General features: G+C 49.8%; 1 protein-coding gene across 1 annotated transcript; it reads right to left on the bottom strand.

The window, feature by feature from the left end:
* Nucleotides 1–17,142: 17,142 nt before the first annotated feature.
* Nucleotides 17,143–22,015, bottom strand: LOC101762082 (teosinte glume architecture 1). The gene is made up of 3 exons (XM_004973945.3): nt 21,386–22,015; nt 18,798–18,928; nt 17,143–18,041 (listed from the first exon to the last, which is right to left on the bottom strand). Exons 1-3 carry the CDS (start codon nt 21,883–21,885, stop codon nt 17,338–17,340), a joined length of 1,335 nt encoding a protein of 444 aa, XP_004974002.1. The 5' UTR covers nt 21,886–22,015; the 3' UTR covers nt 17,143–17,337.
* Nucleotides 22,016–24,034: the final 2,019 nt, after the last annotated feature.

Below are 24,034 nucleotides of genomic sequence, written 5' to 3'. Positions count from 1 at the left end.
ATGCCTCCATTTTTGTTAAGTCGCCATTACCAATGATGCATCAAGGCAGAGCACTATGGAGCTTACACAACATCTGTTAAGTAGCCAAAGAACTGAACCAACTCAAATAAAGGACGGACAAAAATTAAATTACAAGTGCATTTTTTTAAACAAATTCGAGGTTACATGGGCATATTTAACGAGTCAAAATCATTATTGCATCAACTATACATCTTAGAGATCATCTGCTAACAGACCAAGGATACTGCTTAGCGCAGCAAAAACAAAGTATGTTGAATGTTGAAGTTCTATTGTCTGCAGGCACATTGCAATGGAGAGCAAAAATGAAGCTTTACTTGACACAGTATAAAGCTTGGAATCCCCTGATGGATGTTAGCAGGTAAACAACCTGGCTAATTTGTTAGAAACTGTGCTGCCATGCTTAATCCTACTTCAGTCATCTATATTGTCATGCATTTTATTTATGTGCAAATTAGTTGTATTTATGAGGACACTAAGAACCGTACATTGCTTTGGCAATCTCGCAGGGAACCAATTTATCAGTAAAACAACCGTCTTTGGCGTTCAATCTTACAATACAAAAGCTCGACAGGTTGTGGCGGCCAGCGATGATAGAGTTATGGAGCATTGAGTCTTCTGGTGCTGTGGTTTAGAGTTGTTTTTTATTTTTTCTATTCCTAATTATAGCCTCCCAGGGCTGTATTCTTGTAACTCTTCTTTATCAATGTAATTGGCGCAGTCTCGTGTCCGTTCGTTCAATTTTTTTTAAGAAAAAACAACCTGGTCATGAAGAAGCAAAGGATAGCAAGACCTATGAATTCTTGATCTCTGTCTTTACGATTTTAGGAGTGGCCATCAGCTCTAAAGCTCTAAAGGTAACGTTAGAGTTCCGTTCCCTCTTAAGTTTCATTGCATGTGGTAGTGTATTCAGAACATCTCGAGCTTCTGGCATCTCATCCAAATCCTGTGATATATAATATCATACCTTAAACTATTGAACACCTCTCTTGAAAACGTAATTTTGCGGTGGATATTGTAGAATCAAGTTCCTCATCTAATCATTATAAGGTTGCCCTGAATTTTTCTTCTAAAAAAATCCATATAACATTTCAGAGAAATTTCATCAATCTAAGGTTACCCTGCATTTTGTTTATGTTTATCTCATCCTACACTTTGTGACCTCCATCTTGCCTGCTTCTGATATACTATAGATAGCTCTTTTGCCAACATTGTAACAACAAATTTTTTGTGCTAACTTTTAATTAAGATTTTCCATTCCTACCACCACAATGCCGTTTTTGGTCCAGATGCATAGTTTTAAACTTTAGTCTTAACCTTTTCCATTAGAGCTATGTGCGTTTTCAGATCTTGGAATAGGTTACACGTACCATAGTTTACCATCTTCTCGTTAATAGCCACTTTGCATTTGTCATGCATTTTCACATGTCAGACTGTTAAACATGAATTCAGCTTATATTTAGAATTTGAGCTTATATTCAGAATTTGAGACATATTTGAGACTACATGCTTGCGCAGTGCTGCTAGATTTTGATACAGGCATATATATGCTGATTTTGTTTGCAGCTTTAAGTCCACGTATAACACATAATACCCATTTTATTCGCAGCATGGCAATAGTTATTTCCATTTCTGTTAATTGAAAAACAGCGTTCCTTCTTTGAAGACTCTGTTTTCATTCAGGTCCTGGTGCATATGCAGCCAATATTAGTCCACTGCACTTTTCTCTTCCTGTCTTCCTGATAGTACCTAGAAAACTACCCTCTCATTTCAGATTGTAGTTCAATCCAACCAATTCCTTCTTTGTATGCTGATTGGAGTGGACTGTTATGAAATTTAAATGAAATTGAGATATCAAATTCCTTTTAGAAGAGAACAGTGATATTCTCATGATACAGTAAGACTAAAATTCGTTGTTATCAATTGCAATACTATCATAACATGTCACTCATCTCATAGTCTACACTGACAAATCATACCTTTCTGCAGCGGAGTAAGCACCAGTACATTCCCACCCTGTCTCCATCTACACTATCTAGCTCAACTTTCTATAATAGCATCCCCGGACTGCTCTTAATTAGCTGTTGTAAATTACATGTGTTTTCGCACTAAGCTATCATCTATGGTTCGTCGTACCAAATTACCTAGGACAATGATATATTTTATATGTGACATCATATCTATTTAACATTTGGTATATAGCTTCATTTCGATTGCTTTGTATCAAACACAGCATATAATCGTGAGGCTCTACGCACGCAGGGGCGCGCGCCAAACACTAGTTATTTCATTGGTTCGATGAGTGATTCAAAATTGATGCCAAAATGAGTTGGCTGCTAGGGAGGATGCCAAAAATTTGGGAACCAGAAAAAGAAAAGGGTTCAAGAACAGCAGCAGCAGGCCGCAGGGCAGACGAATCAGTCGGAATAAAACAGCCAGAACTGCTGCTGATATATGGGCTGATAAGCTAGTTGAGCCAACATTGACAAAGCACGGCCCAATCTTGATCCGGCTACCACCGCCCTCTTACTTAGTTGGCCCTCTGCGCCCCCCCACAGGAGCTGCGACGTGGGCCGCGCGAGCGTGTGGTGCCTTGCGCCATGGAGATAGAGCGGTTGCACGTCCTCGCGAAGCTCCGCCGCCCGCCACTACGTTTTCTCCTCCAGCCGGTATGTCTCCTTTCTTCTCGTGATTTTGTCGCCGCGGCAAAACTTTGATCCCTTTCTTCTTGTGATTTCATCGGCGCGGCAAAACTTTGATCCCCTTTCTTCTCTTTATTTCCGTCAAACTTCTTTTATCCTTTCGATGGGGTCCGAAACCCTAGCTGATGCTGAATTTCCCTTCTGCTAGGCTCCATGGCGGCGCTATATGAGATAGTGGAGTACGAATTAGTATCTATGAAGAGACCTACGCGCATGGTGTGCGACGGTCCCGAGGGACCTTCTCTCTTCACGAATTTTTTAACTTTAACCTTATTAGGGCGGGTGTGCTAGGCAAGGCACCACATCCATACTTTGAAAAGATAGAAATTCACGCAAGATTGCAAGCCACAGTGGCCATGAAGTCTATTGTCAATGAAGGGAAAAAAAGAGCCTTTTCAAACTGATTGATGATCTTGGGCCTCAGAGCTACGTGACTCCAATTATGAGCAGATGCAAACAATTTACACATCATTTAATTATTTTGTATAAATACATATATAATTTTCATGTAGTAAATTATTTTGATTCATATAGTTTGCATGCCACTTAACTGTTTTGATTCACACGTTATGTGTGTGCTTCAACTGTTCTGATGTAGATCGCACTGTATGTTCATTGTAGAAATCTCGACTTCAAAAAATCAGAGGAATTATGTGTTTTTGATTTATTTGCTCACTTGGAGATACCATTGCTCTGGTAGATCCTGGGGATGCAATAATTTACCCACATATCCGAAACTACTCATATGAAAAACTTCAGAAGTACAACCAGGTGTTGGAAAATTTGAGTGGAGTATTATCAGCTTCAGATAGTGATGTCACAAACGTGAGAATCTATTTTTTTCATCTGTTTGCTCATATGGAACTACATGGGTTACCCTTAAATTCTATTAATTTGTGTGCAGGTGCATTAATTCAAAATTTGTTGGAGGCTCATAACAAACAATTGACAAGACATGGGTATATTTTTGGTCTGATAGTATACTAGGGCCTTTATTATTGTTTAATACACTATAACCTTCTTCTCAACTATACAGGTATGCTACCTTATGTGAAAAGGTGCGAGAAGATTCGGTTGCTGTTTTATACTGGGACAACAAATTTAATGTCATGCACAAGGTATGAAATGGCCATTTGTTTCATATCTTATCAATTTCAATATATGTTTGAGTGATGATGAATAGATTAACCACTAATAATTTTCTCATTATAAATTGTAATATGTTGTTCTTATGATCAACCACTGGTCACTGCAGCATGATGGAAGCTTGCTCTTGTACACTCTTTGTGAGGCTATCCTACCATGACACCAATACAGTACATGGCTATCTTGCACTCTCCTACTTAAGACCTCTTATGCCATGGTATGGTTAGGAGGGAGGGGAGCACCTCTATTTATAGGTGCTCATGATCATTGTGGTGTTGCCATGTGGCAACTTCCACACTCTTCCATACCAAATATCCAAACCCTAGAACCCTTTTCATCCTTATCTAGTTTCTTATATTTCTACCATGCTAAAATATCTAGTTCTAGAGTATTCTACACTTCACCATGAAGCATGGCAACTATGGCTCATGCATTCTCTCCAATTTTCTAGAACCTTCTTACCTTGTCATGATCTTATCCTTATACATGGCAAAGTTAATCTCTAGATATATTCACAATCTTCTAGAATGTTCTAAGTATGCATTGTATATTTCAACAAGGTACGATGGCATACCCTCGTCCCCTCTAAAATTATCATACCATTCAATTTATTTATGTTCACATTCCCTATTAACAGGTGGATACAGACACCATCTACTTGAATGATCATTATTTCCCTGCCAACGGACAAGCAAACTTTGAAAGAGTAAGTAGCATACTTGAGAGCATATTCCAACACGTCACTTTCATATGAGTGAAGCTTGAAAAATGACGAGTTGGGTTTGTTACTTTCTATCTGACAGGCCATGTCATGGCACCAATAAAAAATTTCTGGAAAAAGTGGAGCTCTTTCTAATCCTGGAGGACCTGGAGAAGTTTCTAATTCTGAAGGATCTGGTTCTAGAGATTACAATAGTCCATCCAGATTAAACAAGTGCATCAAATTATTACAACATCAAGTTCGAAATTCAAACATAGTTTGCAGAGTTTCAAGCAGCGGAAATAAATAGGCGGAAGCTAATGTCGTTGCAGGATATCATGACGAAGCCGATCATGACATCAATGATCCCGGTCCTCGCCGTCCGAGGAGGGATCTCACTCAACTGTCCAACCAGGAGGAAGCTGGGGAGGCCAAGTGCCACTTACAGTAAGTTCAGAGGCATCAACATCACCTGAAAAGAGATATGCCACAACAAGGCTGAGCGACTACGCTCAACAAGACTTAACCGACTGGTGGTACTATTTCAACAACACCTAGACATGCAAGCTTTTTAGCTAGAGGGGTTTATTTTTGCCAAAAGCGACTAGTGTAGGTCCTTACCTTCAATATTTTAGCCACAAGTTCTACTGTTGTTTTACCATTCTAAGTTAGCAACTATACTAAACCAAGCATAGTTTCCAAGCAATTAATACAAGTAACAATACTAAGATCATTATTAAGTTCCATTCTTACTCAGTGTAGCATAGCGATCAAGAAGTCCCAAACTGTGAGAGGCAGACGAAACAATTCGAATTTCTTAACCATGCATGGCGAACCTAATCCCACGACATCCGCGCACCACAAAGGGTCGCTTCATTTGTCAGCCGTCCCCATCAATTCCCAGACCCGTGTCGGGCCCACTTCCCTTGGTACAAGGCTCCATAGACCCGGCCTCTGCCGTTCTATGACCGCACTTGTCACCACATGCGGCCACAAGGGAACTCTTTTCCTGAGACAGTGGAACGATCCGCTCACGTTCCAGTTCAATCAGGTACTAGGCTTCCCCATCCCATACTAGGTATGAGATTAGTACTTTCAACACTTGACCACGAACACTATCACATCTCGACCTTAGTCCAGTTTCATGTAGACAGACGGGGCAATCCACTGACCACCAAAATAGTTCACTGAGCCCTGCCCCGTCCATCATCCTTATAGTTGTAATGAAAGGAAAGCAAGCAACTCCTATAACTCGCGAGTGACAGGCAATCACTCGACTTTTACTGAGTCCTATTAAGCATTGCACTACTCAGCCTATCATACTAGTGTTCAGATCAAAAGGCACTAATTCATGCATCTACGGTTTCAATCAATTCCTAGAAACATAAATGCATAATCAAGCAACCAAATGTATTGCAAGTAGTTAAAGATAGGAATTTATGCTCCGGGGCTTGCCTTCACGCGGGGAGTTAGCGAACTAGTCTTCGGCTTGCTCCGGTACGGGCTCAGCTCCGACGAGCTGCAGATCAGCTATGGCTCCTTCTTCTGGCGCCGGGTGAAGCTCGTAAGTCCTGTCAGCAAGGTTCAGCTCTACACGAAATGCAATGCATCAAGTTAAGTTTTCCAAGCTTTCTCATAGGATGTAACACATGAATTAGTACAGAAGAAGTTATATTAGGGCCACATTCACCTAAACAAGGTTTTACACCTTCTTTATCTACATAAGGAAGGTGGGGTGTGGTACAAAGCCAGGGGTTGATTTGATGGCGATTGTATACATATAAGCACTTACTTTATTAAATTTTAGATCGGAAAGCTATCCTATTTCTGAATGTTCTTTTGTACCTCTTCCAAAAATTACCTTTATCATTATTTAAGGTTTCTTTCTTTCATTTAGCTAGGCTCATCCTCCAAATTTATTTCCATCTTCAAATAGCAAGTTATGAAGTTGAAAACTTACCAGTAACTTAACTTTAATAGGATTAAGCTACTGTATAAATTTGGAATCCATTGGAGGTGCATAAAATGAATTAGAATTACTTTATTACCCTAAGATAGCATATAATTAAACATTTTTAAAATAGAAATAAATATGAAACTGGTCTTGAAATTTTAACAGGGAGTTATAGGAGTGATATAGAGCTTTTGGTGAATTTTTGATAATTTTTAGTGAAGGGCATCTTTTTCCATATATTTATCCTATTTATTCTTCCCTAAAAAGCAAAGTGGTTTTTCTTATGCTTCCGATCAGGTTCTATGTTTTTCCTACAAACTACACTACACCACTGACCTATTCCAATTTGTTTTACAAGTTTATCATCTCTGGTTTAATTATTATACAAAAGACAAAAGCAACCTTAGATTTTCATGGTAAAACTAAAAAAAAGATTTAAACATATGAGCTAGGCTCCAAATCATTTTTATAAGCTTCCATTCTCTGAAACAAGCACTTGAGAGTTGGATTTACCTTTTAGCGTTTTTCTGCAATTTATGATTTAAAAGGCTTAAACAAGGATTTAAACATATAACATTAATCCTAGTAGAGACATGTGCCAAAAGTATTTTTATTAGAAACTAGACTTTATATTGAGTCTAGCAAAATTTGTTTGACATTTTTATGAATTTTTTACGACTTTTAGTGAATTTCCAAAGTTAAATACATTTTCTGTCGATATTAAAACAAAAACTGAGGCGAACTTGCGGTCTAGCCCCTAGGTCTACGGTTTAAACATGCAAGGGTCCCTAGTTTTTACACTAAAGCCCCTGATTCCACTTTCTCAATCGCAATCGGGTCCCCGGGTGGTGCATGGCGGCGGGCAAGCAAAATCTCTGTGAAGCGCCGACGGCCTTGGGACGGTAAGGGGCCGGGAAGGCTTACGGGCTCACCTTGGGCCGGTTTGAAGTGGTTGGGGGTGACGGGGAGGCTCGGCTGAGGTGGAACGCGGCGGCGGACGGCGTGCAGTGGCGATGGCTACGGGTGGCGGTGTTCCGGCGGCGGCAGAACTCTTCGTGGCCAACAGACGGGCTTTAGAGCTTCGCGAGGGGGAGGCGAAGCTGTTGGTGGTGTCGGCGAGGTGCGGGGCGGTGCGGAAGGGGGAGCTCCACGGAGAGGTGTGCGGCGGAGAGGAGCATGAGAGCAGAGGAGCTCCGGCGAGGCAAAGGCGAGCGGGGAAAGGGGCCCAAGCGGCGCCGGGCTTCCCTTTATAGAGCTAGGGCAGAGCAGCGAGCGAGGCGGAGGTAGTGGCGCTAGCAGATGGGACCAGAGGGCGTCGGTCGCTGCGGTGGCCATTAATGGCGGTGGCGCCATTGGCGGACAGAGGAGGGAGGGTGGCGCAGCAGGCTAGGGTGCGGCAGGCATCGGGCGGAGTGGGCATGCGCGCGAGGGACGGCTCTGCCGGGGCGTCGGGTTGGCAAGGCGGGCGCTCGAGGCGTCGTGGCCAGGACGGCGGTTGGCAGAGGCGGCGGCGCCAAGCAGGCGTCCGCGGGGGCGTGCGCTCTCGAGGCGGGGCGTGCCCTTGGGCGGAGCGGGGTGGCGCATGCGCGGCAGGGTGAGCGCGCTCTCACTGGCGGCGGGGTGCGTGAGGCGGCATCTTGCTGGGGCCGGTGACTGGGCGGAGGCGCTACGCCAGTGAGGCCGCGTCACGCGGCGGCAGCACTCTGGAGCACGCGGCGCGCATGCTCTGGCGCGCTCTGGGCTGAGGGATTTGCGGGATCTCTCACCGGACCAATCTTCAAGTGCCTAGATCTCCCGATTCTTGAACCGTGTAACATTAACTCCCTTAACAAAAATTGTAGTCCTCAGATCCAAGTTCAACTTTCATGATTGAACTAAGTTCAAAATCGTGGCAGATTTGAAGATACAAAGCCTCAAAGTTTGGAGGAACGCCGGTTTTTCGGACTTAGGCAAAAACGGCAACTTGGCTGATTTTTGGGTTTTTGGCTGACTTGAGTACAAAAATTCAAAAGGGTTCTGATGCAAATTTGACCTAAGTCCAATTGACAAGTTTGTTGTATAAAATTAGTTTTCCAACTCTTATAAAGGGTTTTTCTGATATTTTGTTCAACTTTTGAGAGATAAGCTTACGCCAAGGTGCCTAGTTGAGCTAAATTCTAGACTTGGTCTAGATTGCAGGTCAGGATTGGATTGACTAAACTAACTGACTTTGACCTATATTTCGAACACCTACTGTGCAGATTTTGACATTGCTCCTTTAACCAAAGTTGTTAAGGACTTGAAGCCCGACAACTTTTGTATAGAGCTCAGCTTGAGTTTATTTTAGAAATTTCGAAATAAAGAGCCCCAAATTTGAGACTTCAACTATTTTTCTTAAATTGACACAGTTTTGAACTTCGAGTGTTTGAAGGTCTTCTGCTCAAATTCAAGTAAAACACTAAAAAAAAATTGTTAGGACAGTTGAGTTCAACAACTATAAGTTGGACATATTTTTAAGTTCTTAAGCAGAAATTTGAGTTATTGTTTAAACAGCAGTTTAGCTTGTGAGGGGCACAAGTGTCTTTTTACCTGCCTCCTCCACTGCCAAGGTTCTTCTTTATGCTCTAATGACCTTATTTAACATTTTAACATAGTATAATTAGGCTAGGTTGTTATAGCCAGGTACCTGTCCTTCCTCCTGAGGGTAGATTAAGGCGTAGGTGAGGCGCTCCGCACCCCCAAGCGAAGTCCTGCAGTCAGGTTCTCTATTGTCATACTCTGAAAGGCACCTCGTACGCCTAAGGTATCTTCGTCATCAATTTCCTTCTTCCTGCACCCAAAATCCATCAGAGTAGAAAACGAGCCGTTAGGGTTAATTCTTTGAGAACTTCTTCCTCCGAAGGGTGTTCCGAAGGTGGTTTCCCCAACATAAGACTTGAGTTATGTATATAAGTTCAAGTTCTATCTTTCATTGAGTCAATTCATATTCAGCATATACTTTATTCTAGTTGAAATATTTATAGTTTAGACTATAGTGCGTTGGCTTTGGCTCTAGTTGATTTATCTTTAGAATCTCTCTTAGCGGGTTTCTCATCTGAGTCCAATTGTTGTGATTGGATAAGGAGTTTCCTTCGTAGGATACCAGGAGGATATCTCAGTGCCTAGTTGTAGGTGTGGAACCTAGAGCTGTCTCTAACTTGATTTGCACCCAGTTCAATAGAATAGTTGTGGTAGCCGGCAGGTGGTGACAGCCCTGTTCAGCCTATGTAGTCCACCACGTTAGTTCTGGACTGTAGGACTTAGGGGTAGGCACGATCATCCCCATTCTCATCCCTTTCCGGGGTGGTGTGTCTCGGGCGCCCAAAGCTAAGAGAGTGAATTAGGATAAGGGTTCTTTGGTCGTTGTCTTGATCTGCTTTAGTCTCTATTAGAATTTGACCCGATTCGATAGTTCGTATTAGGAACCTATTCTCGTCTCGTTGTCCTCCCAACTAGCTAATCTGCTCTCTATCTTTATCTTGGATCTCCTCTGTGTCACAAGCTATCACTCCTATCTATCATTACCCCCGCTGACTAGTAGTTCGCTAAGTTGTGGTAACGTTCGAAGGATTTATTTACCGATCGTATACGCCACTAGTGCTTCCCTATGGAAAATATAAATACAATACCTTGGAATACTCTCGGGTGAAATGCTACAACTGTGATTCTGTGAGCTTGCAGAATTAACCTCGAACTAATCTTTAGGCTATAAGAAATACCAACACGAGGCGAGCTCGTGGCTCGATGTGAGCTTCACCAAAAAGTCAGCGGCGAGGTTGTTGTGCCTGAGGACGTGGTAGAGCTCGAGGCCATCGAACTTCTCCTTGAGCTTTCGCACCTCGGCGTAGTAGGCGACCATCTTCTCATCGCGGCACGGGGCTTCTTTCATGACCTGGTCAACGACCAGCTTTGAGTTGCCCCTGATGTAAAGGCGACAAGCGCCTAGCTCGGAGGCGATCTTGAGGCCGTGGATGAGGGCCTCATATTCTGCCATGTTGTTGGTGGCTGGAAAGTGGAGGCGGATCGCGTACTCGAGGCGGCCCCCCTTTGGGGAGGTGAGCACGACGCCATCCCCCACGCTCGCCGCCATGACTGACCCATCAAAGTACATTGTCCAGTACTCGTGGCTGGTCAGAGACGACGGGGAGGGGGGTCTGGACTTCAATCCACTCTGTGACGAAGTCGGCGAGGAACTGCGACTTGATCGCAGTCCTTGGCACATAGCTGATCTAGTAGCCCATGAGCTCCGTTGCCCATTTAGCTACGCGACCAGACGCGTCGCGGCTCTGGATGATTTCCCCGAGCAGCGCTGACATCACCACCATGACCAAGTGGCTCTCGAAGTAGTGGAGAAGCTTGCGCTTCGAGATTAGGATGCGTAAATCATCTTTTGTATTTGAGGGTAACGTACCTTGGTGTTAGATAGCACTTCGCTGACGAAGTACACCAGCCTCTAAACTTTGAGGGCGTGCCCGAGCTTCTCACATTCTACGATGAGCGCCGCGCTGACTACTTATGTGGTCGCGGTGATGTAGAGTAGCAGGGGCTCCTTCGGGGTTGGGGAGACCAAGGTCGGGAGGGGGGGTTGACCAGGAAGGCTTTGAGCTTGTCAAAAGCCTCCTGAGCCTTGTTGTTCCAGCAGAATTGGTCGAATTTCTTCAGTAGCATGTATAGAGGCATGCCGCGCTCCCTAAGCCGTGAGATGAAGCGGCTCAGGAAGGCCAGGCACCCCATAAGCTTCTGAGCGTCCTTGGTGTTGATGATCGACCCCAATTCCTGATGGCAGCGATTTTCTCTAGGTTGGCCTTGATGCCATGCTCGAAGATGATGAAGCCCAAGAGCTTGCCCTTGGGCACCCCAAAGATGCACTTCTTCGGGTTGAGCTTGATGTTGTAGTGGCGGAGACACTCAAACGTGTCCCTCAAGTTGGCGATGAGCTGCTTCGTCTTGCGGGATTTGACGACGATGTCGTCGATGTATAACTCCACTGTGTCCCCAACCAGATGGTCGAGGTAGCGGTTCATGCACCTCTGGTACATGAAGCCCACGTTCTTGTGTTCGAACGGCATCATGATGTAGTAGTACGCACCAAATGGTGTGATGAAAGAAGTCACGAGCTAGTCGGACTCCTTCATTGTGATCTGATGGTAGCGCAATAGGTGTCGAGGAAGCAGAGGACCTCGCACCCCGTGGTCGAGTCGACCACCTGGTCGATGCGAGGCAATGGGTATGGACCTTTGGGCATGCCTTGTTCAGGCTGGTGTAGTCCACACACATGCGCCAGGAGCCGTTCTTCTTCTTCACCAGCACGGGGTTGGCCAACCACTTGGGGTGGAAGACCTCCTTGATGAACCCGGCTGCTAGGAGCCGGGCGATCTCTTCGCTGATGGCCTTCCGCTTCTCGTCATCGAAGTGGCATAGGCGTTGCTTCATAGGTCGAGCGTCTCACCTGATGTCGAGGGCGTGCTCAACGATTTCCCTTGGGATTCCGGGCATGTCGGAGGGTTTCCATGCGAAGGTGTCCCGATTCTCGTGCAGAAAGTCGACGAGCTTGCCTTCCTATTTGGTGAACATCGTGGTGCCGATCCATGCCACCTTCTTGGAGTCCTCAGGGTCGATCTGGACTGCCTTAGTGTCCTCCATGGGCTTGAAGACCCCCGACGTCGAGGCCTTGTTGGAGTCCGGGGTGACCACCTGCGTGGTCTTCTAGATCTCGAAGAATTCAAGGGAGCGGATGGTCTGCGTCGCCAGCTCGTAGTTCTCCATGTCATAGAGAAGCGCAAACTCATGGTTGGCGCTGACCGTGATCACACCGCGGGGCTCAAGAATCTTGAGCTTGAGGTAGGTATAGTTTGGGATCGCCATAAACTTGGCGTAGCATGGCCTCCCGAAGACCGCGTGCTAGTACCCCTCGAAGTCTACCACATCGAAGGTGAGGATCTCGATGCGGAAATTGGCGCGGGTTCTGAACGTGACGGGCAGGTCGATCTGCCCCAAGGGGGCCACCTACTTCCCCGGGATGACCTTGTGGAAGGGGGGCCCAGTTGGTCGGAGCTCTGACCTCGGGATCTTCATGTCATCCAGGGTGGCGATGTACATAATGTTGAGGCCGGAGCCCCCATCCATTAGGACCTTGGATAGGCAGGAGTTGGCAATGATCGGGACCACCATGAGAGGAAGCCTCCCAGGCGCCCCAATGTGGTTAGGGTGATTCATCCTGTCAAAGATAATTACCGTGTCCGACTATTTCAGGTAGGTCGGGATGATGGGGTCAGCACTCAGTACCTACCTAGCCGTGTTCTTCCTTTTGCGGCTCCCCTAGAAGTCCGAGTTGCCAAAAATCATGAGGCAATCCCTAGGCTCGAGGAAGGTTTCCTCCTTCCCCGCGTTAGCGTCGGCGTCCAGCAGTTGCTTCCCTTTTGTGCTGACCTTGAGGTCGCCCCTCAAGTAGCGCTTCATGAGGTCACAGTCCTTGTAGATAGGCTTCACGGAATAGCCGTGGTTCGGGCACGATCTCTTGAGAAATTTCTCAAAGTGGTCGGGGGTGGGTTCCCCCCCTTCCGCTGCTTGCCGGGGCGGTCAGCTTCCACTACGAGGTCGCCCTCATGGCGTTTATTGTTCTTCTTCTTCTTGCCATCATGGTGGGAGGGACCGCCTCTTGCCTTGCCGTCACGCCTGGCGGCGCCTTTCCCCTTGTCGAAGATCGCGACCACCGCCTCCTCTCCGGAGGCGTGGTTGGTGGAGATGTCCAGTAGCTCCTTGGTGGAGCGGGCCTTGGCGCACCCGAGCTTGTGGACGAGGGTCTCGCACGTGGTCCCCGAGATGAACGCCTTGATCAGGTCGGCATCGACCACATTAGGCAGCTCGTTGCACTGCCAGGAGAAGCGGCAAATGTACTCCTAGAGTGTCTCCCCCGGCTTCTGCTTACAGCTCTTGAGGTCCCAAGAGTTGCCGGGTCGGGTGTACGTACCCTGGAAGTTGCCGATGAAGATTCGACGAAGGTCAGACCAGCTGTGGATGTAGTCCAGTTGGAGGTACTCCAGCCACGCCTGCGTCGAATTTGTGAGGAAGATCGGTAGATACTGGATGATAAAGTCGTCATCGTTGGTGCCACCGGCCTAGCAGGCGCGCCAGTAAACTTCAAGCTAGACGCTGGAATTCCTATCCCCAGCGTATTTGCTGATATTGGTCAGAGCGCGGAAGCGCTCAGGGAAGGGCGAGAGCGTATCCTCCTCCCGAACGCCTTCGAGCCCAGGCCATCCGGGGTCGGGGAGCACGAACGCTCGTAGTAGCGGTCACGACGGCCCGTGGTGGTCGTCACGGTCGTGGTGACGCTGTCGGTCGGACTCCGCTCACTCGTGGTGCCATGCTTGTATGGTGCGCCATGCGTCATTGGCACCGCCCAGGCGGCGGGTTGCAGCAGCGCCCTTACCCCTTCCTCGGGCTGGTCGGCTTCTTGGCGACTTGTTGCGGCAGCGTCCGGTGCATGGGAAGCCATGGGGGCCACCTGCGCTTCATGTGCGGTGGCTGCTGCTCGCCTCCTGCCTCCGCTAGAGGGAGCTCTCCGCCTGTTGGACCGTTGCTGTCTCAAGCACCCCCTTGAGCTCGCGATGAATACGTAAGCCCTCAGGGTCCTGCAGCTCGGGGATCGAGCGTAGGATCATCACCGTGGCAGCCACGTTCTGGATGGCCTGCGCGAAGTGGTGGACACCATCCTCGTCGCTCATGATTTGCTCATGCACGCGGCGTGAGCGGTCGCGGGCCGTGCCGCCTGCTTGCTCGCCTCGTTGTTTGCTCAGCTCAGTGTGATTGTGCTCCAACCGCGCTGCGATTGTCCAGCTCCACCGCCTTAGCGGCAAGGCATTCCCGCTGCTCGGCAATGAGCTAGTGCGGCTGGGGGTGCTGATCCCTAGGTAGGGTGTGGGCAGCTAGCTCCACCATGAAGCACTCCCGTGACAGGTTGTCGCGGTGCACGATCTCTACCTCCGATGATGAACTGCTCGCAGAGCGAGCCTCCATCAGGTCGTGGAAGGATGCCGGCACATACTCTGCCGCTCCCACGGACGCACGGTTCACGGGAGCGGGGTAGAGCCGGTGCTCGAGCTCTAGCTAGAAGAGCTGGGCAGCGTCCTAGAGACCGTACAACAACTGAACCGTAGGGTCCCAGAACTCATTCTCTGAGGACGCGGGGCCTTCCCCGAGAGCTAGGTGAAGACATTGGCCAGCGCATAGAAGGTGCGCTGGCAGGCCTCCGGCTCAGGGTTTGCCCTGAGGTGGGCGTCGATCTGACGCGCTAGGGCGTCACCATCGATGGGCAAGATGGCAAGGTCGCAATAGGGAGGCTCCCCCGCCAGCTCAGGCTGGATGGGGAGCCCCTCCTCGAGGAGGTGTAGCTGACCTAGCTGGTCAGCGACGAAGTCCAAGCTCCTGAAGCGGAAAGCCTGGGCTGGGAGGAAGCTGTGAATGGGCCGTAGCTCGCCCCCAGCATCGATGACGAACTCCAGGCTCCCGAAGCGAATGGTGTCGCCCGGGATGGCGCCACCGCCAACGCTGAAACTGAAGAAAGCCATCGAAAGCTAGTAAGGAATGCGCAACCTCTCCTACCTGGCGCACCAACTGTCAGTGTTTCGTACCGTCGACTAGTGATTATACGCCGCACTCTCCTCACTTCCGATGGCCAGCACACAAGAGATAATGAGTTATACTAGTTTGGGAAGATCCCAACATCCAGTTTCGGCAGGAGTCGTGTTCCTTGGATCAAGTGCACTAGGCTTACAACGGGGTGCTTGTAAGCAAGCGGTGTGTGGGTGCGTGTATGTGCATGAATGAATGCGAGAGAGAGAAGGAAGGCCCGGTTCCCCTTATATAGGCCAGGGACTGGACAGCAATGTTGAGAAATAGAGGGGGGTCTCCGACCTCAGAGGTCGGGAGTTGCGACGTGATCGGCTCTGCCTTGAACTAAGGGGCCTCCTTGTCCTGTCCTCTTAGCCGGTCGTGATCTTCACATGCCCTGTACGGTGGCTCCTGTATGGCATGGGCCACTTACGCATGGCCTGGCCTGCTTCCGCAGCATGCCCCGTCTCGTTCGCCAACCCCGTGGCAGTGAACGGGGCGGAAGCGGCCACTAACGTCCATACCGGAGATGAGTGGGTGAGCCCTATTCGGTGGCCTAAGTGGGTCGTGTCGCTTCCCTTCGGCTTTCCCGACCTCCTTAGTGTGCTCACGGCCAATCCACGCTGTTACGACTAACGTTGGGTCCTGCCTTGCCTACGGGCCTGTACCGGGTCTAGCGTGGTGGTATGACCTTGATCCTGACGGGTCGCCCTGGCGGTGAGGGTGATGATGACGTTGGGGCACGTGGGCGTGTACGACCGCACGTGACCTTGTCCTGCAAACTGTACTGGGCGGTTCAAGGGGTGTAGCATCACCCTCGGACCCCTCGGTTAAAGGTCAGCTCCCTCTGGCGGTCATGTCCCCACGTGGAGTGATCAAGGAGGCCACGCTCCGTATTTAATGCTTCTGATACGGCGCAGGTCTTCCTGAATCAAGGAGTGGGTAGGGCGCTGTGGGCCCCCTTGCAGGTCCTGCCTCCGATCTGATTAGACTGGTGAGTTATGACCCTCAGCTCCCAGCCAAGAAAGGTTGGGAGGTGAACCACGGCGTCCGTGGACCACCCTTAGTTTGCTTCTTCGCTGTTGGATCCTTGGTCTTTCTGCGTGTGGCTGCCTTGAACCTTCCTGGCCGTACCCCCGTCAATTTGTAAAATATTAGATCGCGAAAAATAGTAGCGATCCAAGGGCTAAAATGAAAAGCCTTGGATCGCCATTTTTTAACTAGGCCTCCCTCCTCGCTTTCCTCCCATCGATTGGGCGGCGGAGCTCCGGCGATCCCCGCCCGCGTCGGCCATCGAATCGGAGCGGGAGAAGCGCTTCTGCTTTGGAATAGATTCATCACCCGCTTCCGGAAGGCGTGCTGGCCGCGGAGAGAGGTCCTCCACCTCCCCTCCCTCTGGCGACGCGGCCCTCCCGCGGTCCCCTGCCCCAGCCCAGTCCTGCTCCGCCCGCCGCAAGACCACTAAGCGCCGCCGCCGCCGAGCGTTCGTCCAGTCATCCCGTGAGATCGGACGCGCACGGCGCATCCCCCATCTGGTGCCCGAGGCGGCAGCTCCGGCGCCGAGAACGTGGCCGGCCGGATGGACGACGCTTCCAGGCCACCAACTCGGTCACAGACAACTGCTGCATACGCCGCTCGGCATGACGAGCCTGATGCTGCAACAGGGAATACAGCTGCATTTTTTTTGTTCCCTTTTTACTAGGGTAATGAATTAACTCCAATTCTCAACCGAATCTTTTTCAGCAGATATAGCAATGATTCTTGACGCCACAGCTGCGTTGCATTGGATCGTGATCTGCTAATGCATCGGACAGTGCCTAGCTGAAAAGTGAAGGTCAAGAAAACGACGAGGCGATATGGTTAACCAAAGCCTGAAACTGAATGCATCAGTCACGACGATGACATGTGTCAGATGTGATCTCAGGAAGACCGGAACAAGAGAGGCAAAAGCAACACTGAGGTCAGCACTCAGCAGTCGGCAGGCACCACAATTGCAAAGATAACTTCAGGAAAATGAGCACTCGAATTATGCTCAGATTGTTGTCCACACGAATGCTGGCGAGTAGAATGGATTCAAGAAAATGAATGCAGAAAGAAAACACAGGAACCAATGCTGATCAGCGATCATTCACTAAACCGAGGAGCTCTACCGGGGATCGGAAGCACGCAAGAACAGCCGCTGAGAACTACTGCCACGAGAAGGGCAGAGACGAGGAGGTGCCGTCCGAGGAGCCCTCGCCACCACCGCCACTGGCGCCGCCGCCGCCGACGTGAAACATCCCGCCGTAATTCATCTCGTTGTCGTTGGAGCCCAGCACGGTGTTCAGCTGCGGATGCTCGCCCTCCACCACGGGGCAAGAGGGGAACCCGGCCGTGGCCGCGACGGCGGCGCCGCCCGCGGAGGCCTGGGGGCGCGAGAACCACGACGAGCTGCCGAACTGCAGGCCCGACACCACGGGCTGCGCCATGGGCACGTGTTCAGTGGGCCGGACCATCCTGCTGACGTCGATACCGGAGGAGTTCGCCGGAGCTGACAGAAGAGAGAGAGCACAATCCGAGTCGAGCACACGGGTCAGCCCGTCGGAGAACATCTTGCCGCCGGTGCTGCCGCTGCTGCTCTCGGGAGGTGCTGCCGCCTTGAGGACCGGCTGGCGAGCTGAAGCCGGGGCCTCCAGCACGACGCCGGTGGCGAAGCTTATCTCGCCCTCCTGCAGGAAAGGGAAGCGTCGGCCTTCTTTGGCGTAAGCAGACGACGCGCCGACGAAATGCTGCCTGTTGCTGGTGCCCAGAGGGATTTGGTGGTGAGTGTAATATGGACTCTCCTCTGTTTTGATTACGCCCGGCCAGTTCGCATCAAGCCTCGGTGCTGCAAACGGTGAGAATCGTGTTCCTGAATATGAAAGAAATGCTGATTAGGTGATGACTGACAAGGAGGTAATGCAGCTGCCAGCAGCTAGACATACATTTGGCAACATAATAAATCATAAATGAGTAAATTAATATTGTTCTCGGATCATTTAATGCGAATCAGATACTTCTTGTAGTTCTACATGCCAATTTGGTTATCTTATGTATGAACTCATATGGACTGTTGATTAAGTTGCGGTTCTTCAAGCTGCAGAGGTAGTGAAGAACAGTATGTCAGTATATAGAACAAATCTGAAGCAAAGCAACATATAAAAAGTGGTGCTGTAGGGATCTATAGGATCTTGAAAGCATTAGAAGGATCTTGCATCAAATATGAGGACGCAATTGGCAGAAACAAAAGAGCTTCCTAATGAGCCAAAATTTTAAATGTGTGAAAGGTAGTTCATAACATGGAGTCATTAGTGTATGCAGGGAAATGGCTCAATAGAGCAAAAATTGTGTAACATGGACACATGGTGGACTAGCATCCTATGAACCAAGTTTCAACTCTGCAACATGTTAAAGTGCTAGGCAACCTCAAAAAGTTTAAAAGAGCAGAGGCAGAGGGGCAGAGTTGAACCTCTGGTTTTTTTTCCATGTTTCATGTATGTGCAGACCTATTTTACAGTTTTGTTTTCTTTTCCTTTCCAGTAACGTATGCAAATTCTGAAGATGTATCTGAACCATGTGCAGACTCAAGAAACAGAGAAAATTGGTAAAAAAAGAAGAAGAAGAAAACCTTGTTGACTCGCCATGAAGCTTGCAGAAGCCATGGTATCTGGTTGTGGCTTCCTGCGGCGGCGATTGTGCCCATCTAGGCGCTTTCTACAGCTGCGCTTGGTGTCATCAAACTCCGCAAGTAAGTGAAACCTGAACATAAACTCCTGATGAGACTACTGAATTGAGTTAGGCAAATGAGAAAGTTGCTCTTAGTGGGGGAAAAAACTTAGTGGAAAAAATATGCTAACAGCATCTCTCTTGACAAGATGCTTGTCTATTAAGGACCAGCACCTCATCAACACACAAGGATATGAAAATAATCAACGTGATAAGTGCCTAATTCATGTAAAACCTTGATGACATGGTGCCAGTTATTCTACAGCCATTGCAGATTTTGTGGCAGTGTAGTTTGCCGCTTTCATAAACATATGACCTTGAATACGACATAATTGATCAGGACCACAGGATTGTCATCGACAATATGAATTATAATATACCTGTACTTTTTTTAATTTATAAACAAAGAAGATACTCCTAGTTTGGATTTTTCAAGTGGGGCGGATAAGATGGTCCTGCATAGTTAGGCACATGATCTAATGGTATATGACAATGCTCCTTACTATAAAGAATCATCAAGATAATTATTGTCAGAAGGTTTAATGTACTGTGCACATATGCTTGTAATAGTTAATACACAGCACACCAGGGACCAATGTTCCTATGTCAATGAATCCATTCAGTGCTGAGAGACTTGTCTTCGATATTATCTATTGGACCAAAGAACTGTCCAAGCCAGGAAATATTGAAAGACCTGTTTGAACTTGGACCACAATATAGTGCAGTCAAACTACATAGATAGAGACTGACGGTTTCATTCTCCAAAGGGATAAGAACGCTGGAAATTTTGTTTGCACACTGACTGTCACTTATAATCTATAAAGTCTGCAATTTGCACCAAAAGACAAAGTAATCAATGATTGAGAATTGTCCCCACCGAGTAAAATATTCGCAGATAATAAGCAGAATATATGACGGGAGTATCACATTAGCACCCTCCATCATGTTATAGTGTTAAGGTCCACCACAACAGAGAGGGACCGTCTGCCATGGATCAGCAAGACAAAATTGGGCACCAACACAGCTGTACTATAAAGTTGACGGAGCTAAGATCGCGAATGTAGTGATACTTCATAATGCCAAAATTCAATTACTATGAGACAAAAAGAGCCGGATGGTTCAGGCTGAAATAAAAGAATACAGCCAGTGACACAACACCGTTTGAAGATTGAACAAATGAACTGGGAATTTTTTTGTTATATGAATGCTCAGAAATGTAGCTGAAATTTGTGGTCATGGTTCATGAAGCCTCTGTGAATATAACAGTGCATGCCCAGAAAAACCATGTTTACTGCCGTTGCTAGCTCAGAAGCACAAATGCCAAAGTGGAACAAGGTGAAAGCACAAGGCAGGGCCAGGCGGCCCTAAAACACCTGAGAATAAGAGAAACCTCATTTTGGGAGGCCCTGTACAGTGGTACTGACTCGAACAAGGTAGCCGTGAATGAAACTGTGGATTCATATTCATACATGGTCCTTTCAGAGCACAGAAATGGCCCAGAAAATGCTTTGGGTATAGGCGAGGTCCATCATAAACCTCTTTCAGCAGTACTAGTACTAGCTTTCTGTGTATGGGCATGGGCACAATATCTGCAGAGATAAGAGATACTAGTATAGCGCCTTTGCCCTTCCACTCAAACAGGAGTAGGCAGTAGCAGATGTGGTAGGCCAGCAGCTGCCGCCTGAAATGATGGTAAACCAAAGCCGGCTGTACGCGGGTTCAGATTCAGCGCCATCTCCAAAGGGATTGCTTGGCAGGCCCACGCGGAGAGGGAGAGGGAGAAAAAAAAATGAGCACCCTGTCGCCGCCATAGCATCGACGACGGAAAGAAAAGCCTCAGGACTCAGGAGCTCACGTCGATCCGCTCGTTTCCACCCGCCAAAGCGCAGCTCGTCAGTCAGGCAATCATGCTCAGGGACTCAGGGGAGAGCGTCGCGTCGTCGACTGGGCACTGTGATCTTGGCCGGGCAGACGTTTGGGGAGCAGCTGCCTACTTTGCCAGCAGCGTTAAGTCTCATCAGTCATCAGCGCGTCAGAAAGTGAAGAGCTGAGCACGCAGTGCAGGAGCAGCGCAGGGGAGGCCGGAGGAAAAAGGAAAAGCCGTGGCAATAATTCAGGTAACGCGAGTTGCCAAGCTAAAGCGTAACAGGAGGAAACGAAAACTCCTGGCCGGGGCGGCTACAGTGGTGGTAGGGATCGAAGGAATTTTCTTGGAACCAAAAAATACTGGAAAAGGCATGCCGGAAAAGGTAAAGTTGTGCATCCTTGAAACGAGACAGGGAGAGAGAGCGAGAGCTCTGCTGCTAGACAGGCTCCTCTCCTCCTCCCGTGGGGAAGCGAGCGAGGAAGAAGAAGATGCTGATCCCCGGCTACTGATGAATTTTAACGGGTTGGAAGCAATCGGATAGTATATGCATTTTGTCTGATCGATTGTGAACGTACGGGGTGGCTAAATTGATGGAGGCGTCAGCTTGTGGTGGGGTTAGTTACCTGCTGCACTGCTGGCAGAAGCGCATCTCGCGGCCGGCGACGACGACGACGGGGGTCTTGGAGTGCGCCTCGCACACCTTGTGCCGCCGGTGGTAGTCGCGGCACTTGCTCAGGTCCGCCGTGCACCCCTCCACCGCGCACGACGGGCACTGCTGCTGGTGGTGGTGGTGCTGCGGCCCCGCGCCGCCCCCCGGGCGCGGCCGCTTCGCCGGCGCGCCGGGCCCGGGCGACGACGAGCCCGCCGCCGGCGCCACGGGGGCCTTCCCCGCCGCGGCGGCGCGCTCCCTGCTGCTCGGCGCCGCGCCGAGCTCGCACTCGCCCAGCCCGCCCAGCTTCAGGTCCACCGAGCACTCGGCCGCCCCGGGCGGGCGGTACGCCGTGGCGGCCGCATTGCCGTGCCCGCCAGACGGCCCCACCGCCGCCGCCGCCGCGCCGCCCGCGTGGTCGTGCTCCAGCTCCGCGAGGTCCCACGCGCCCGGCGCCTTGAGATCCCAGTCCATGCCTCTGCTCAGCTCAAGCTCTCCTCTAGCTTAGCTACTGCCTGCCTAAGCTGTCGCCGTCCAGTGCTTCTCACACGCGCTCGAGTGGGCGGCTACCTCCGGCAGCTCCTGTCCCTCTCATTCCGCGGGCATTTTCTTGCAAGTGGCAGTGGCAGGACACTGGATCTACTTGTTAGGGGCTGTTTGGCTATCGGGTGTTAAAATTTAACACCCGTCACATCGGATGTTTGGATGCTAATTAGGAGTATTAAATATAGACTAATTACAAAATTAATTGCATAGATGGAGTGTAATTTGCGAGACGAATCTATTAAGCCTAATTAATCCATGATTTGACAATGTGGTGCTACAGTAACCATTTGCTAATGATGGATTAATTAGGCTTAATAGATTCGTCTCGCGAATTAGCACAGGGTTCTGCAATTAGTTTATAATTAGCTCATGTTTAGTTCTCCTAATTAGCATCCGAACATCCGATGTGACACTGTTAAAGTTTAGCACCTCGTATCCAAACACCCCCGAATTGGCGTACGAAACGAGCGCGTCCAGATCGAAGAAGCACAAGCTCCCAACCCAAACACACGCTGCAATTCAGCAAATGCAACAAGTGATTGAGAAAGAGAGAGACGGGAGGCTGTGATAGGAGTGAGAGAGAACTGAGGCGTGAGGTGAAGCTGCCGCTGAGCCGAGAAGAAATGGAAGGTGCAGTGTATAGATAGCAGCAGCCAACAAAGATTTGCAGCAACAAAAGCGAGGCCCGAGAGGCCAGGAACTGGGGGAGGGGAGAGGGTAGCAGTCAGTACTTGCAGAGACAACTGCGACTGTAGCAAGGGAGTGTGTGCATGAAAAGAGACGGAGAGGGAGGGAGAGAGGAGGAGGACGAGGAGAGGAGTCGAGGAGGAGGGCAGCGATATTATTACTTGGCACCACGGTGGGGCCGCAACCTTTCCATCCCTGACAGGTATTCTAAAGGAGGAACAGTGGGGAGGGGCCCCACCGCCATGTTCACACTGCCATGCAAGGTGGCGTCGCGCCACAATTATTGGGGTTGGGGGGGGGGAGGGGGGTGGCGCTTGGCTTGCCTTACGGCAGGTGTGTTTGGTTTTGGAACGACGTGGGTCGGGTCGGAGCCGACCCACTTTTGTGGGTTGGAGCCAACCCAGCTCGTGTTTGGATGAGTGGGTTGGAGCCGACCCAGTTTTTTGTTTGGTTGAAAAAGTTGAGAGGGTTGGGATGATGTCCTTTTAACACCGTTAGCTGTGGGCCCCGCCTGTCAGTTGCGGGGCCCACCTGTCAGCCTCTCTCTCCTCCCTCCCTTCCTCCTCCTTCTTCTTCCTGGGGCCGCCCAGCCTCCTCTCATCCCCGACGCCCCCGACTTCTCCGGCTCCTCCGAGCCTCCCGGCGCCCACGCGCCGCCGGCCGCCTCCTCCTCCCTACGCGCCGCCGACCTCCTCCTCCTGCTCCGCCCCACCGGCTTCCTCCACCGCGCCCCGCCTGCTCCGCCCCGCCGCCGTTGGCCTGCGCCGCACCCTGCCGCCGGCCTCCTGCTCCGCCCCGCCGCCGGCTTCCTCCACCGCGGCCCGCCTCCCGCTCCGCCCCGCCTACCACTCCGCCCCGCCGCGCCTCTGCCCCACCGCCACGCCTCCTGCTCCGCCCCGTCGCCGCGCTCCTGCTCCGCCCCGCCGCCGCGTGCTCCTGCTCCGCCCCGCCGCCGCGTGCTCCACCTCGCCGCCGGCCTGCGCCGCGCTGCGCATGCTCCCCCCACCCCCCTACCCTCCCGGCGCCGGCCTGCGCCCCGCCGGCCTACGCCCCCCACCGCGCCCCTCACGGCGTTACACGCTCGCTCACTGGGTTGGAATGGTCCGCTCGTTTTGAGGGGATCGTTCTAACCCGCATCTATACGGTATATTCCCTACGGGGGTCGAACCCAACCCACTTCATTCCTAACCAAACACGGGATGATGAGGGTCCGACCCATTCCAACCCACCTCGACCCAGTAACCAAACACACCCGTAGACAACTCTTTTTTTCCTCTCTAGCTCCCTACTGCTACTGAGATTGCAACCCATTTTTTTTTGTCCCAAAAAGAAGTGGATTATTGCATTGCAATAGTTGCATTTGCAGCTCGCAAAATCATATAAAATTGCT

The sequence above is a fragment of the Setaria italica genome, chromosome VI (genome assembly GCF_000263155.2).
Source record: "Setaria italica strain Yugu1 chromosome VI, Setaria_italica_v2.0, whole genome shotgun sequence".
Lineage (NCBI taxonomy): Eukaryota > Viridiplantae > Streptophyta > Magnoliopsida > Poales > Poaceae > Setaria > Setaria italica.
The sequence above is the reverse complement of the archived record's forward strand: the minus strand, read 5'-3'. Positions and strand labels throughout refer to the sequence as shown.

Coding starts and splice junctions, on each gene's coding strand:
- LOC101762082 (XM_004973945.3), bottom strand. CDS start 21,885: ATGGACTGGGATCTCAAGGCGCCGGGCGCGTGGGACCTCGCGGAGCTG. Junction 18,929..21,385: donor TTCTGCCAGCAGTGCAGCAG/GTAACTAACCCC, acceptor GTTTATGTTCAG/GTTTCACTTACTTGCGGAGT. Junction 18,042..18,797: donor CTTCATGGCGAGTCAACAAG/GTTTTCTTCTTC, acceptor TTTCATATTCAG/GAACACGATTCTCACCGTTT.